The 15,642-nt window shown below is 38.4% G+C and overlaps 1 protein-coding gene across 2 annotated transcripts in view; it reads left to right on the forward strand.

Annotated features, from left to right (window-relative positions):
* Positions 1–224: 224 nt before the first annotated feature.
* The window catches only part of LRP12 (LDL receptor related protein 12), a 72,889-nt gene continuing 57,471 nt past the window's right edge, over positions 225–15,642 (forward strand). For both annotated transcript variants that reach the window (XM_036876431.2, XM_036876432.2), the window contains exon 1: positions 225–1,698. In XM_036876431.2, the coding sequence (XP_036732326.2) occupies positions 1,620–1,698 (79 nt within the window). In that variant the 5' untranslated portion in view covers positions 225–1,619. The remainder of the gene's footprint in view (positions 1,699–15,642) is intronic.

Here is a 15,642-nt window from a genome sequence, read left to right on the forward strand (position 1 = left end):
CATTGTTTGTGGCGTGTCTTAAACACAGCCATCATGGCACCACAATTTCTAGGACAACATCTTAAGAAACAAATAAGTAGAGATTAGAATCCTAAAACTAGGAAAAACAACGAAGCTGCTTTTTTTTCAACGAGAGTGAAAAATATTTTTGGAGTTTCTGATTATTTTTTTCCAATTAAAAAAAGTCTTTTTGGAATATCATTTCCTGAAAAAAAAAATCTTAAAGGGGACAAATCTGTAGGGAACAGAGGGAAAGCCTAAATGTACCTTCATAAAAGTATTTCTTAAAATTTATTATTTACCTGCTATGCGCTAAGCATTGTGCTACTGAATATGCTGTGTTATAGAGGAAGCAGCCTTGAATTTGGAATGAGAAAAATTGTTTAAAACTATTTACTTATCACTTGGGGTAATTTAACCTGAGTGTCATTTTCTTATTATAAAATGTGGATAATCTTTACCTCATACAGTTGTTAGGGATTTAACAGCGATAACCTATGTCAATAGGACAGCATAGGGTATTAAAAGGTCTTCAATGAATAACCGGGAGAGAGTGTAAAGGCCAATGGTAAGCCCAGCAGGGAAGAAAAGACTTGTAGACAAACACTAAAAATAAACGCGGAAGATCTGACACACCAGTGCCACTACAAACGTGTTTAAAAGGTGCTACGGGTATCCAAGGGAAAGAAGGATGGGTCACACTAGCTGGGATGCGGGAAGGCGTTTAGGGAAATTCGGGAGTGCTGAAGGAACCGCCACCCGCCCTCACCCCTCGCACACTCCACTTCTCGACCCCTATGGTCGGCTCCGGCCGGGTACGGCCACTCGCTGCAGCCCCGCGCGCTGTCAGGCCGCTTCCCGCGGCTCCCACCCGGACAGGAGGAGCCCAGCACTCCGCCCGGCCCGGGCACCTGGAGCGAGCCGGAGCCCCGGCACTCGCCCCGCTGACCCGCGCCACCTCGGCCGCTCGAACCGGCGCCCACTCACCCCGAATTCCGCGCCGGGATTAAGCGGACGCAGGTAGGGGTAGGGGAGAAGAACTCCACGCTCCCGGCCTCAGACCACCCACTCGGAGCACCCACCGCCACCCCCAGCATTCCGACCCGCCCCCACCCGGCCCGCAGGGGAATCCAGCGGGTGCCGTTCGCGCGCTCGCGCATCGATTGGCGCTGCCTTGCTCCCCGGCTCCCGTCGCGGGGAGCCCGGCCCCGAAACTCGGCAGGTCCGGCGGAGCGCGGGGCGGGAACCAAGGCAGGCGGACCAGGGGACTGCCGATCGCACGGATGAGCGCCGTGCCGGCTCGCGCGCTGTCTGGCGGCTGGTGGCGCCGGGGGGCTGGTGCGGCGCGGGGCCCGAGTCCGCTTCCGCCGCCCCCTCGCCTCGCGCCCGCACGCGCGTGGCCTGCGCTGCCCCGGGAGAGCGCCCCGGGTGGGAGCTAGCGAGCTGCCGAGGGCGGGCCGCAGGGAGGGCGCGCGGGCGGCGGCGGCCCCTCCCGTGCCCCCGTCCCCCCCACGCCGCCGCCGCGGAGAGCGCAGGGAGCCGCCGGGGGCTCGGCGGCGGCGTCTGGCCCCAGCTCCTCCTCCTGCTCCTCCATCTCGCTCCCTGCATCTGCCGTGGTTATGGCCCGTTGCTGGAGCACAAAAGAGTCCCCGCGGTGGAGGTCTGCGTTGGTCTGCCTTTTCCTCGTCGGGGTGTACGGTAAGTGTCCGAGTCCCAGCGCGCCGCTGACCGAAAAAGCCGGGGCGACTCGGCCCCGAGGCCTCCAGGACGGGGGTTCCACTGGAGAATCGGGGAGAGACCCCGGGCTCCGGCGGGACAAAGACCTGGCGAGGGGCGGATGCAGCGGAGGCGGTGACCGTACGAAGATGCTTTGGTCCCCGCGCTCACCTCCGGGTCCTCGGCGTGCTGGAGAGGGGCTTGGGCGTCCCGGCCCTGGGGAGCCCGGGTGGAGCGAGGGGGTGGCGGGCGGACTTCCTGATCTGGGCTGGAGGGCCCCTTGCACATTCCACACACAAAGATGTAGGACTGTGAGAAAGAAGCGGAGGTCGTCCCCGCTGCTGCCGGGACGGTCCTGCCACCCTCGACCCCTCTTCAGGGGTCAGGAAGTTCTCTCCCCGGTGAAATCCCACCACACCAAACCCGCATCTCTCCCATACCTTGAAAAAGCAGCCCACTGCTCTCTTCCCATCCCTGCACCTCGGGCGTCCAAGGCTCTGTTGATCCCGGGCTTGCAGGATCCTGTTCCTTCCCCAGGGGCAGCACGCGGGGAGAAGGCCAGAAAATAGTTTCCAGCTCCACCTCAGTCTCTCCTTCTTAGGGCGTACAAATCTGACTTGACTCGAGTTCATTTGTCATGTCATCCATCATTGCCCGCTAATGTCACCGTGCTTTATTCCACTCTGTGAATTGCGTTACGTGTATTCCTTTGAGGTTAAGGGAAGGCTGAAGTCTATGTGTGAGGACTATACTTTGTATTATATTAGGGTCCCAAGGGCTAAATGGAATTAATTGGGAAGAACATACATTGCTTGAGAGACTTGAGTTCCACCTTAGACCTCACCGTTCTTAGTTTATCAAGCATATGGAATAGGTGTTTCAGAGAGCACAGTTAACCTTTACTTTTGGTGGGGTGGAGGTGGAGGGATGCTTTGATTTCTAAAGAAAATAATTAGAAGTTACTATTCTTTGATAAATTTTACTTCTAAAAAGTCTAAGTCATTTGCCGCAAACACTAATTCCACTAATGATGGTGGTAGTGATGGAGTTGTCAGTGTAATTTATGAGCAAGTATTACCTCTTTAGAAAGCACTTACCTGTGGATTTGAATGTGATGGTAACCTTTAAAAGTTACCTGAGACATTACACTAAATGAAGAATTTAATGAACTTAAATTGACATTTATTGATGTCAAGAAATAGTAGTTATTCGGTGTAGTTCAGAATGTATTGATCCCTAACCTGATTAATATATTACTATTTTTGTTTGGGGTAGGGGAAGGTTGGTCCACATTTGATGTGATAATTGTCAGTGGTATGCTTGTGTGTGCCCAGAAAACCCAGTGCATGACTTTTGATTGTTAGTTGTATCAAGTGGCTGTGATTCCTACTTGCCTGATGACTTGTGGGTTTGGGTCTATACCAGAGATCAATAAGCTATTATCTTGTTTCTTCTAGCCTGAAGATGGGTATAGTTCTGCTGTAGGTTTGGTTTAATGGCCCAAGAGAGAGAATAAAGTGAGAGGCATCTTTAATCTAGGGTGGTTAGGAGTCCTCTACTATAATCAGAGTTGAATCTCCTTGGATCAGAATGGATAAACAGGTTCTTTGAGTTCTTCTTTCATTAAAACCTACGTCATTAGTGTTTAAAAGTCTTCTTGCTTGTAGGGATTAAGAGCTCTGAACTCTGTAATTTGTTCTGGTGTATTCTTTTGTACTTGTATACAAAATTACTCTCTGGTAGGTGTTTATCAAAGATTTGTCTTTTTGGAATTTGTGTTGAGTGAGGAATTGTTAGGCAACGACTGACACTCCTTTTTCCAATAGTGTGGGACCAAATTATAAAACTAGCAAGTGATTATATCAAGGGTTGTCTGAAGCACAGCAAGTTTCAAAGCATAAGGAAAAAGAAGGTAGTGAGCCTAGGCAGAACATTAAACTGTGTGAGCAGAGATTAAAGGAACCCTTCACCCTGCAACTGGGGGTATTCTCTTTATAGCTGCACTTTTTGTCCTCTTTCTTTCTCCCCAAACATCTATGGTTTTGTATTAGAAGACACAGCTATAACAATAGTATTAGGGGGTGGGGGTGTTTCCATAACAACAGTGAGGTTTAACTTGAATATGCCCTAGTTGTGATGAGTAGTGGTTGCATCCTGAGAAATACCCATCGCCTTGAGCCTTTAGAATAGATACTAGCTGTAATTTATCAAACTGTTCCTTGTACATCAAAAAGTGTTTTTTCTGATAATTAGAAAGCCCTGTAAAACAACTGAGTGTTCAGAGTAAGTCTTGATCTACACCCAGTGAAGAAAAGCTGGTCAATGGGCCAATATATTTAGGCAGTTCCTAAACTAACTCATCATAGATTTTAATGGCTGCAAGATACAGCTTGAATCTTTGACATATGTCATGTATCTTTTAAAAAATTCTGTGTTTATTTTGGTGTTTATTCTCTTTACCTGGCCATTTTAGCCGACTATGTCACCATTAAGTGCAGCCATTTTAGTGGAATAATGTTGACTATTATACTCCAAGTTATTTTTCTGAATGCTAACGCTTTATTTGAAACTCTAAATTGTGATATGGAATACAGTTAATATTTTCTAAAAAAAGTTGTTTGAGCAACCAATAATTATCTTTCAGGAGCTGCTGTATCTTAACTGAATGTTCTTGAGAGTGAGTAGAAAGTCAAGGTTGACCTCTGCAATTTGAAGGGCTAAAAACATTATTGGGGACAACTGTGAGCTTTCCTGGACAATGTTTTAGGCCCACTGTAAAAGAAGTGCATCTTCATCTCTCACATTGGGGTGTCTGGCTTTTACAAATGTGTGGAGGTTTCCAAAACTGTCTCCCAGTCGGTAGAAGCTGTTAGTCTTGCTCACCTCCCAAGCCATAATTCGGTAATTGTTAACAGTTCCATTGCTTTATCCTTTATCACTTCTGTTTGTTTCCTAGATCATTGTTTTCTAACTTTTTTTAAAAACTTAAAAAAATACATTCTTAAAGTACAATTTATGTTACTCCCAGTGTACAGAACAAAACAAAGTCGATGAAATAATCCTTACCCTCACTACCTGCTGTACACTTCGACATTTTATAGTTTATTCTTCCTCCCTGCTCTCACCCTTCCTTTTGTTGTCTGCTGGTTGGGACTCATTAAATTAATTTTGGACCCAATAATAGATTGCAATCCTTATTTTGAAAAATACCACCCTAGGTGAAGCCTTAAAATGTAATTTAAGGTGCTTGTTGTATTTGTTTATCATTTTACAGTAGCCTTGAAGAGTTGAAGGTGGTTAGTTTTCAGTTACTTACTGCCAGACCATTCGGTAGCAGTAACAGTCCTTCCTGGCATATACTGACTGACCTACGATAAAATTCTTCTTCACACTGGTTTCAGCATCTTATAGTTTGATGTTTTTGCTGTACACAGCACTGTTCTGATGTTGTGGTATCATAAAATATTCTTTTCCTCTTGCATATCATATCTAATGGGTAAATCTTTTCCCATGAATTTTATGGAACATTCAGCAACATTTTATACATTTCCAGTTTAAGGATAGACGAGAAGTTCCAATATTAGAAAGGTTGTAGAAATAACTGACTCATGAGAAAAAAATCTAGAACAGATTTCAGTTACTTCTCAAAAAGTTAAAACTTGATTACGTAAAATATGTTGAATAAAACTAAATTAATTGCTTAACATAAACCCTTCCTTGAGTTTAGACTCAAAATTATGTACATATCCTAGGAAGAATGTGAAGGTATGCGACACATCTCACAAAATTTGAGGTGGTTATCAGGCAGCAATATTAAGTGAGCACTTTCAGAGGGATGGCTGTGTTCCAAGACGAGTATGGAGGAGATTTGAATGATGTATAGTAAATGATTTAGAAGGTTCTTAGAAAGTAAAATATCTGAAGAAAATAGAAAAGTGATGTCAGGCTGGAAAATGAGCAGCAGTTAAAGGAAATGTTTGGGAAGAAAAGACTGACTTCCATAATTAGAAAATTTAAAACTTATCAAGAAATTAAGGGAACAGTGATTCCTTTTTGTGTTTCTGATCTGAGGTGTATTTGTGGTTGGAGTCTTTTGTATGTTTTTTTTTTTTCTTATTTTATCAATAATATTAGAGTTAAAAGAATGAAAGGTAAAAAGGAGGTAAACACATTTAATATAGATGAGATTTATATAGACTTAAGCAAATAGAAAATGTTTTTATTTCAGAATTTTAAAATGAATATTAACCCTGTTCTTACAGTTAGTCTTTATAGGTAAATGAAGGTTGTTTCTAAACTTGGGAATTGAAGTTGAACTAATGATCTCTAATTTCTAAGGTTACCTTTTCCTCCTGTTTCTCCTCTTCTCCTCACCCTTACCCTCCACCGTTTTCGGAAGGGGTAAGTCATAGATGTATACTACTTACTCCCATTTTCTAAGGTATAGGATTAGATCCTGCAAATAGAAGTTACCGATCTGTTTAGATTCAAGTCATCAGTCTTTTTAAGTATATGCAACAGTAGATGTGTATATAGATCTCTCTCTCTCACTCTTTCTCTGTTTTTAGTTTCAATGCTGATTTGACTTAGAGTTCTCACTGTCTTAAGCTATAGGAGGAAGGGAAGGAAACTAACATTGATTAAATTAAGTTTATTAATTTATTAAATTAACTGTGCTTGGTTTTTATTCATAGCCAGATCTTTGTTAGATTTTGTTGAACAATCCTATAAGGTATTTATCCCTTTTTTATAGAAGAGAAAATTGAAGCTCAGAGAAGTTGTGACTTAACCTAAGATCAAACCACGAGGAAGCAGTAGAACTGGGGTTGCAACATACTGCTCTCTCCTTATTCATTCATTTATTTAGAAAATATTCTTTGAGCACTTGCTAATGTCTGGTGCTATGTAGGACACAACGGCCTCATAGGCATAGTTTCTGCTTACATGAGGCTTACACTCTAGTAAGGAAGTTCTAATAAGTGCTCTAACAGAAACAAGGAGCAGGGATAGTGAATAACAGACAAGGGTGATTAAGGAAAGGCTTCTTTGTCAAAGAGACATTTATAAGACCTAAAGGATAGCTAACCATGTTATGCTTAGGCTAAGAGAGCCATGGGAACAACATGGGAATCAGGAAAGAGCTGATGTGTTGAAGATAAATTAATAAAATTAAGTGTAGCTGAAGCGCAGTGGTCATTAGGGAGAGTAACAAGGTGAGGTTAGAATCTTAGGTGGGAGCTCAGGAGTTTGGAAACCATGGTAGAGTTTGGGTTTATTTTAAATATAACTAACCATTGAAGAGGTTAAAGTGGACACAGTGTAATTTATGTTTTGAAAACAGTCACTTTTGCCACTGTGTGGAGGATTGTTGTGAAGTAGGCAAAAGCACACACACAGATGGGGTGATGAGGTTTTGGATATAATCCAGGTAAGAGACAGGAGCTTGGATCAAGGTGGTAATAGTGGAGATAGGAAGAATAGGGATTGCTTTTTTGTTAGGAAGGAAAGGGCGCTTCCTCTCTTGTCACTAGCGGGAAGCACGATCATATTGGTGCAAGTGTACTTAGGTCTGTAGGTTTTGGGGTGGGAAAATGGAGATTTCTCAAAGCAGTATGACATGAGATCATCAGATGAGAGTGAAGAAGAGGCCTGAGAGGCTGAGGGTAATTGCTGTTTCTACACAGTTCAGTAGAGCCCTTTAGACCCTTGTGAAGTTAAGTTTCTGTTACTTAATTTTGACATGAGAAGGTTAAGAACATTCAGTGCAAGAAGGGATATTGTGGCGAATAGTTGAGGAACGCATGACAAGAAGGGATGAGGACCTGTTTTAAGGGGAGAGGCTTAAGAAGGGTTCTCTGGAGAATTCAGTTCTATCATTTTTGTCAATGAAATAAGTACAGAACATAACTTCCTACAGTGTTTTAAAGAGTATTTCAGACAAGAAACAGAGAGTGGGACAAAAGTTAGATTTCAAGGACCTTTTTGCCAAAGTTAAATGTGTTATACTAAATATCAGTTAAATACTGCTCTTTGTCGTAGAACAGTCAAGAATGTATTGTAGAATAGAGAATTTCAGAAATTTTTGGAAAAATAAAGTGACCTTTTATCTTTATCCCTGGATTGTATAGTTTTGTTTTTACAGAAGATTAAACTTTAGAAGGTCCTGAAACTTTAAAATAAGTGAAGCTGAAAGAACAGTTTTCTAGTTTTCCCTTAAATATTTGATAACTCACTGCCCTGCTAGTATCAGTTTGGTGAAGAAGTGAAATTGTTTTACACTGATGTTCATACCATTGAATGAGAATAACTTGATATCTACCTTTAATTCACTTACAGTTAAGTTTTTAGAAAAATGCAAAATGGTGCCAGTCTTTTAATATTGAGGTTAAATGGAGCACAATACAATGTTTAATAATTGAACAATAAACTTTTCTTACATGACGTAACTTCATTGATGTTAAAGCATCTTTTAGATTTTAAGTTAGTACTTTGAAGAAAATATGAATCTTTGTAAATAGTATATTCTGAAATAAAATTCAGTTTCTTGAAATTTTTACTGCCTGTTTTAGTAATACCAAAAACTTTTATCAAGAGTTAGATACAGAACACTTTTACAAAAAAAATGCCTTGCTTAAATCATTCTGTGAGGTAGGTATTAGAAGAAACTGAAGTTCTGAGAGTAATGATTTTCCTGAGGTTCATATCTGTACTGCTGTTCTCTTTCTGTACAAGCCAATTATTTTTTATCTGTATTATTATAGCAGTCCCCAGCCACTCCTGACTCTAGTCTTGCCCTGATTCATTCATGTCACACATAGCAGCTACCAGAGTGACTTTTCTAAAGTACAGTTAAGATTATGTAACTTTCTTGCTTAAAACCAAACAGTAGTCCTTCCCTATTAAATATGAACATAGGCCCTTCATGATCTGGCTCATTTTGACCTTTCTTGTTTCTTGCTGCTCCTTTTCACCACTCGACTAACTCCTGCCTGTTCTTCGTCTTTCCTTTTGATGTTACCTCTTTTGGTAAGTCTTTCCTGGCTCCTCAAAATCAGCACCCTTCTCGTAAGCACCTCAGACTACTCTTATGTGCAGTGTTATTGGCCTGCTTAACTTCTCTGTTTCCCCCTAGAACAGGACTGTTCAACAGATAAATATTGCAAGTCATATGCATAGTTTTACATTTTCTACTAGCCACATTAAAGAAAATGAAATAGGTGGCATTCATGTTAATAATATATTTAAGCCAGTGTATCTAAAATATTATAACTTTGACATGTAATCAATAGAAAATAATTACTGAGATATTCTGCATTAATATTTTTCATATTAAATCTATTCAGTGTAAATTTTATACTTAATAGCCCATCTTAATTAGACCAACCACAATTTCAAGTGCTTAATAGCCACTTTGGAAAACAATCACTGTCTGATAAAGCTGAATGTGAACATGCCCTGTAATCTACCAATTCCACTCCTAGGTATAAACTCAGCAGAAGTGGGGAATGTGCAGCAAAAACATGTAAAGAATATTCATACATCCGTATTTGTTACAGTCCCAGACTAGAAACAGCCTGTATGCCCATCAGCAATAGAATGGATGAATTAATTCTGGTATATTAGCATAAGGGAAAGCTGTACAGTTCTCAAATTTTGGGTCTCAGAAGTCCACGGTCATTGAGGAATCCAGGGAATATTTTTTCATATGGGAGGTATGTATTCTTAAATAATAATAGAAATTAAAGTTGAGAAATTGTTAAAATAAGTATTAACCCATTTAAAATGACAATAGAAACCCATTACATGTGACCGTAATAGCATACTTTAGATAAAAATATGTAAAATGACAACTATATTTTCCAAAACAAAGAAATGTTTAGTGAGAAGAGTGGCATCGGTATACATTTTTGCAAATTATTATGTCTGGCTTAATAGAAGATAACTGATTTCTTATATCTGTTTCTGTAATCAGTCTGTTGTGACATGTCTTAGTTGAGGTATAGGAAGAAAATCTTGCTTTACCTAGATATGTAATAGTAAAGGGAGAAGTATTTTAATAGCCTTTTCTGATAAATGTGAATATTCTTTGGTGCTACGCCAGAACTTTAAAAGTAGTCGTTTATTTTAAAGTTCAGTTGCAACATGGAATCTGAAACCATGTCAGTGAACTTTCAGTTTTCTGTTAAACTCTGGAAGGGCTTTGGAGATTCCCAGGAGTCCGGTGACCACACTTTTAGAATAACTTGCCATATAGTAATGTAAATGAACAAACTACTGGTACAGGGAGCAGCGGTGAACTTCACATGTTAATCAAAGGAAGTCAGACACAAAATTATAGGTCCTGCATGATTACAATCTTAAGAATTCAGAATACAGGAGGATAGTTACCTGTGGTGGGGTAGGTAAGTGGGAGGGTTACAGGATAGCTTTGAGTTGCTGGTCGTATCTGTTTTTTTACCTAAGTGGTACTTTACACAGATACAGTCTTTTTGGTGATAACTTGCAGAACTGTAAACTTTCAATTTGTGTGTTTTTGTATGTATATTTCAATTCAAAGCTAAGTAGTAAAATTTTTTTAAGTAGAACAATGTTCAATGATAGTAACAGAAGGTTTTCTGTTCATTTGGATTATCTAGTGTTTTGCCTTTTGCTTTTGTTCTTTGGATTTTTTTCCTTTGTGTATGATAATTAAAAACAATTTTAAAACTTTGTACTTAGGAAAATTTCAAACATTCAAAGGTAGAATAACTAGTATAATTAACCAACATCCAGTTTCAACAAATGATCATCATATGGCCAGCCTTGTTTTATCTAGACTTTCACCCACTCCTTAAACACAGATGATTTTGAAGCAAATCCCAGAAGTCTAACTCAGTCATCTTTCAGTATGTATCTCTAAGATGTGCAGGCTTAAAAAAAAAAGAAATAAACAAACTTCAGCCCAATACCATTATCACACTTAAAAAATTAAAGATTTTTAGTTATCGTCAAATACCCACCATGTTCCTGTTTGTCATATATAAACATGAACTTTCAGAAAGTGTTTGGATCAGGATCCCATAAAGTCCATGCTCTGCAGTTGTTGATTATCTGTTAAGTCTTTAATTTAATGGTTCCCTATGCCTGTTTTCTTTCTTACTTTCTTCCTTTTTTTAAAGTGTGGTATTTGCTATAAGTTTCTGGTATTCTTAATCAAATTGGAGATATTCCTTAAATTCCTATATTAATAAGTTTTTGAGAATAGGTATTTAATTTTGTCACATAAATTTTTTCATTTCCAAGATGATCATAAGGTGTTTATGAGGGCCAGAGTTGTATGTGATGCATACCTAGCATAATGCTGGACAGTACTTGTTTATCCATGAATGGAGTAAATTATATTCATGTGATTCCTAATGTTGAACTATTTTTGCACTTAAGAAATCGGCTGTAACAAATTGGTAATGATATACTGTCCTTTAATCTGCTAGAGTACAGTTATTAATTTTTTTAAGACTGTTCATATTTATGAAATAAGGCTGTATGTAGTCAGTTCTAGCTTTCTTCTTTTCTTGACAGTCTCACTCTGTAAATTAACCTAGCCTCTCCTGCTGCCTAATTTTCATAGTTGTAAATCCATTCTTTTAGATACATATGTAACCTTTTATTGTTGATGTCAGTGGTTAGGAACAGTGTAAAAGATTTTAGTGTTCCAGTTGTGATTATTTTGCCTTTTAAGATTAGGAAAAAAGAGTAAGTGCTTATGAACTGTGTAATTTTGCCTTTTAAGATTAGGAAAAGAATGCTTATGAACTGTGTAATAGGAAACTGTGTGATAGGAAAGCAAAAATTCACAGCTTTGTCCTACTGACAGGAGAAATGTTTTCATTTCTAGTGTGGTTAAACTTTGTTTCACTAAACAGGATAATAGGGATGAGCCTGTAAGAAGTAGATCCTTTCTTATGAATGGGCCTTAGAACTGAATAAGCCAGTAAGATACTTTAGTAGAGACGGATTGGTCCCATGAAAAGCAGAATTCATATCTGAAGAAAGAATCTATGTGGGGTAAAATGGAGATGCTAGATGTGGATTAAGCTCAAATCAAGCGGATAGGACTGCAATTGTGCATCTGTCATCTGCTGGGGATGATACTTTAAGGCTAAACTTACCTGTTCAAAAGGTAGCAGTTAACAAGAGAGTTAACCAAAATGTGGCCCCAGTGCTGTCTAAGCCATGGCCTAGTATGATGACTTGTACATAAGAGTATTCACTCTGGTACAAAGGGTGGGAGATTAAGGGGGAACCTACTCATATTCATGTACAGTATACATGTTTTGTATATTCAGTGGATAGTGCACTTTCATTAAGAAAACATCCAGTTTTCTCTCTAGCATTGGTACAGAATTTTGAGCACCACATAAAATGGTTGTATTTAGGGACCACATGAAAAAAATGAGTGAGTATAGTAAAACTGCATAAAATGAATTCTGACTTGGATTCAATTCCATATTACTTTTTTGCACTGCAATGCAATGAGGGACTGAGTGATCTGATTGATGTATGTGTTGCAGAGAATTTGTATTAAGATACATTATTTAGCCTTGCATTTTGTTTATTTATTGTTTGTTTGTTTGCTTTATTCCCTGGCGTAAGGAGGAGGCTAGCTACAATAAAATTTAAAATAATAGAAATTACATTTCTTAAAGGTTTGTTACATCTGTACCTTAAAACTATAAGAACATGGTGCTTTTGTGGAATAACTTTTATCTTTTCAGTTTCTACCTCTTTGAGTCAGTTTTGCTAGCATAGTGTTATATTTTCCTAGAATATTGTAATTTCATCTGCATTTCCATAATTGCATTAAAGTTATAAGTAATGTGCTCTCAAAAATAATTTTCTACATGTGTGATTATATGCCATTGTCATTCCTAATACCTATCTGTCATTCTTTTTGAGGATATACTTATATCACAGGCTTCTCTATTTTAGGTTTCCTCAGAGAAGCAGCTCTTGGTTTTATAGTCTGCTGATTTCCTGTGTTCTATTTTATTCATCCCTTGTTTTAATTTAATTCTTTATTTTATTTTATTTTTGTAGCTTTAAGACGATTGTTCAGTTTGCTTTTTTAATTTTTATTTTTAAAGTTATGATACAGTAAAATTGACTTTTTCCTTCTCAGAGCTGGTATACAGTTCTGTGAATGTTAACAAATACGTATGGATTTGTGTATCTACCACCCAAATCAGCATACATCACCTATAAAAACTCCCTCCTGCTATTCTTTTATAATCACACTTTCCCCATCCATAATCTCTGGTAACCATTCATCTGTTTTTCATCACTACAGTTTTATCTTCTTAAGAATGTCATGTAACATGCATGTAAGTCATGAAACCATAAAACTCTTAGAAGAAAACATAGGCAAAACTCTCTTGAATATAAACATGAGCAACTTTTTCATGAACATATCTCCATGGGCATGGGAAGCAAAAGCAGAAATGAACAAGTGGGACTATATCAAACTAAAAAGCTTCTGTACAGCAAAGGACACCATCTGTAGAACAAAAAGCCATCTGACAGTATGGGAGATTATATTCATAAATGACATATCCAATAAGGGGTTGACATCCAAAATATATAAACAGCTCACATGCCTCAACAAACAAAAAGCAAGTAATCCAATTAAAAAATGGGCACAGGATCTGAACAGATACTTCTCCAGAAAAGAAAATCAGATGGCCAACAGGCACATGAAAAGATGCTTCACATCGTTAATCATCAGAGATAGCAAATTAAAACCACAATGAGATATCACCTCACACCAGTTAGGATGACCAACATCCAAAAGACAAACAACAACAAATGCTGGCGAGGATGTGGAGAAAGGGGAACCCTCCTACACTGCTGGTGGGAATGTAAATTAGTTCAACCACTATGGAAAGCAGTATGGCGGTTCCTCAAAAAACTCAAAATAGACATACCATTTGACCCAGAAATTCCACTCCTAGGAATTTATCCTAAGAATGCAGGATCCTAGATTCAAAAAAAACATATGCACCCCTATGTTTATTGCAGCACTATTTACAATAGCCAAGATATGGAAGCAACCTAAGTGTCCATCAGTAGATGAATAAATAAAGAAGAGGTGGTACATATACATAATGAAATATTATTCAGCCATAAGAAGAAAATAAATCCTTCCATTTGCAACAACTGGATGGAGCTCGAGGGTATTATGCTCAATGAAATAAGCCAGGCAGGAAAGACAAGTACCAAATTATTTCACTCATCTGGAATATCAGAACAAAGAAAAAACTGAAAGAACAAAACAGCAGCAGAATCACAGAACCCAAGAATGGACTAACAATTACCAAAGGGAAAGGAACTGGAGATGGTTGGGGGGAAGGTAGGGATAAGGGGATTAAAGGGCATTATGATTAGCACACATAATGTAGTAGGGGGGCACGGGAAAGGAAGTATAGCACAGAGAAGACAAGTAGTGATTCTATAGCATCTTACTATGCTGATGGACAGTGACTGTAATGGGGTATGTGGTGGGGAGTTGATAATGGGAAGAATCTAGTAACCACAATGTTGCTCATGTGATTGTATATCAATGATACCATAATGAAAAAAATAAAAAATAAAAAAAGAGAATGTCATGTAAATGAAATTGCACAGTATGTAACCTTTGGGACTGGGTTTTGTTTTTTTTTTCACTCACATAATGTCTTTGAGATCATCCACATTGTTGCATGGATCAGTAGTTTAGTATTGCTGATCAGTATGCCATTGTACCACACAGATGTGCTACATAGATGTACCACAGTTTGCCAGTTCACCTGGTGAAGGACATTTGAGTTGTTTTCAGTTTTTGGCTATCATAAATAAAGCTGATTATTTATTTATCATTATAAATAAAACATTTATGTCCAGATTTTTATGTGGACATACTTTATTTCTCTGGGGTAAATACTTAAGAGTGGAATTACTGCACCAAAAATTACACATATATGCTTAATTTTATAAGAAAATGCAAAATCATTTTCTAGAGTGGTTGTACCAGTTTGCATTCTGATTAGCAATGTGTGAGAATTCCAGTTGCTTTGCATCCTTGCTAGCCCTTCATATTGTCAATATTTTAATTTTTGTCAAGCTAATAGATATGTAGTAGTGCTTCATGTGATTTGTATTTTATTTAATGACTAATCGTGTTCAAAATCTGAATTTTCATATACTTTTTTGCCATCTTTATATCATCTTGGGTGAACTGTTTCTTTAAGTTCATTACCCATTTTTAGTTTGGTTGGTTGCTTTCTGACTGTTGAATTTTGAAAGTTTTATATCTATATAGATACCAATATGCAGTTGACCCTTGAACAGCACAGGGGTTAAGGATGCTGACCTACCATGCAGTTGAAAATCCAGGTGTAAGTTTTGAGTCCCCAAAAACTTAACTTCTAATAGTCTGTTGTTGACCAGAAGAATTACTGATGACATAAACCATTGATTAACACATATACTGTATATGTATTATATACTGTATTCCTACAATAAAGCTAGAGAAAAGAGTTAAAACCATGAGGAAGAGAGAATACATTTACAGTACTGTACTGCAGTACTGTACTGTATTTACTGAAAAAATATGCATGTGAGTGGACCTGCACAGTTCAAACCTGTGTTGTTCATGAGACACTATGTGTATGTGTGTATGTGTGTGGTGTGTATGCTATTGGCAAAGCAAACGTTTTTCAATTGATGAAATTCAATTTACCAACCTTTATTTTATGAATTGTGTTTTTGTTGTCACTTGTAAAAACTCTTCACGTAATTCCAGATTATGAGCATTTTCTTATTTTTTTCTAAAAGCTTTAGAGTTTTATGTTACACTTTTTAATTCTTTTATAAGATGTAAACTTTAAGAAGAGGCTTCATTTTTGCATATGA

This window comes from Manis pentadactyla, chromosome 3 (assembly GCF_030020395.1).
Source record: "Manis pentadactyla isolate mManPen7 chromosome 3, mManPen7.hap1, whole genome shotgun sequence".
NCBI lineage: Eukaryota > Metazoa > Chordata > Mammalia > Pholidota > Manidae > Manis > Manis pentadactyla.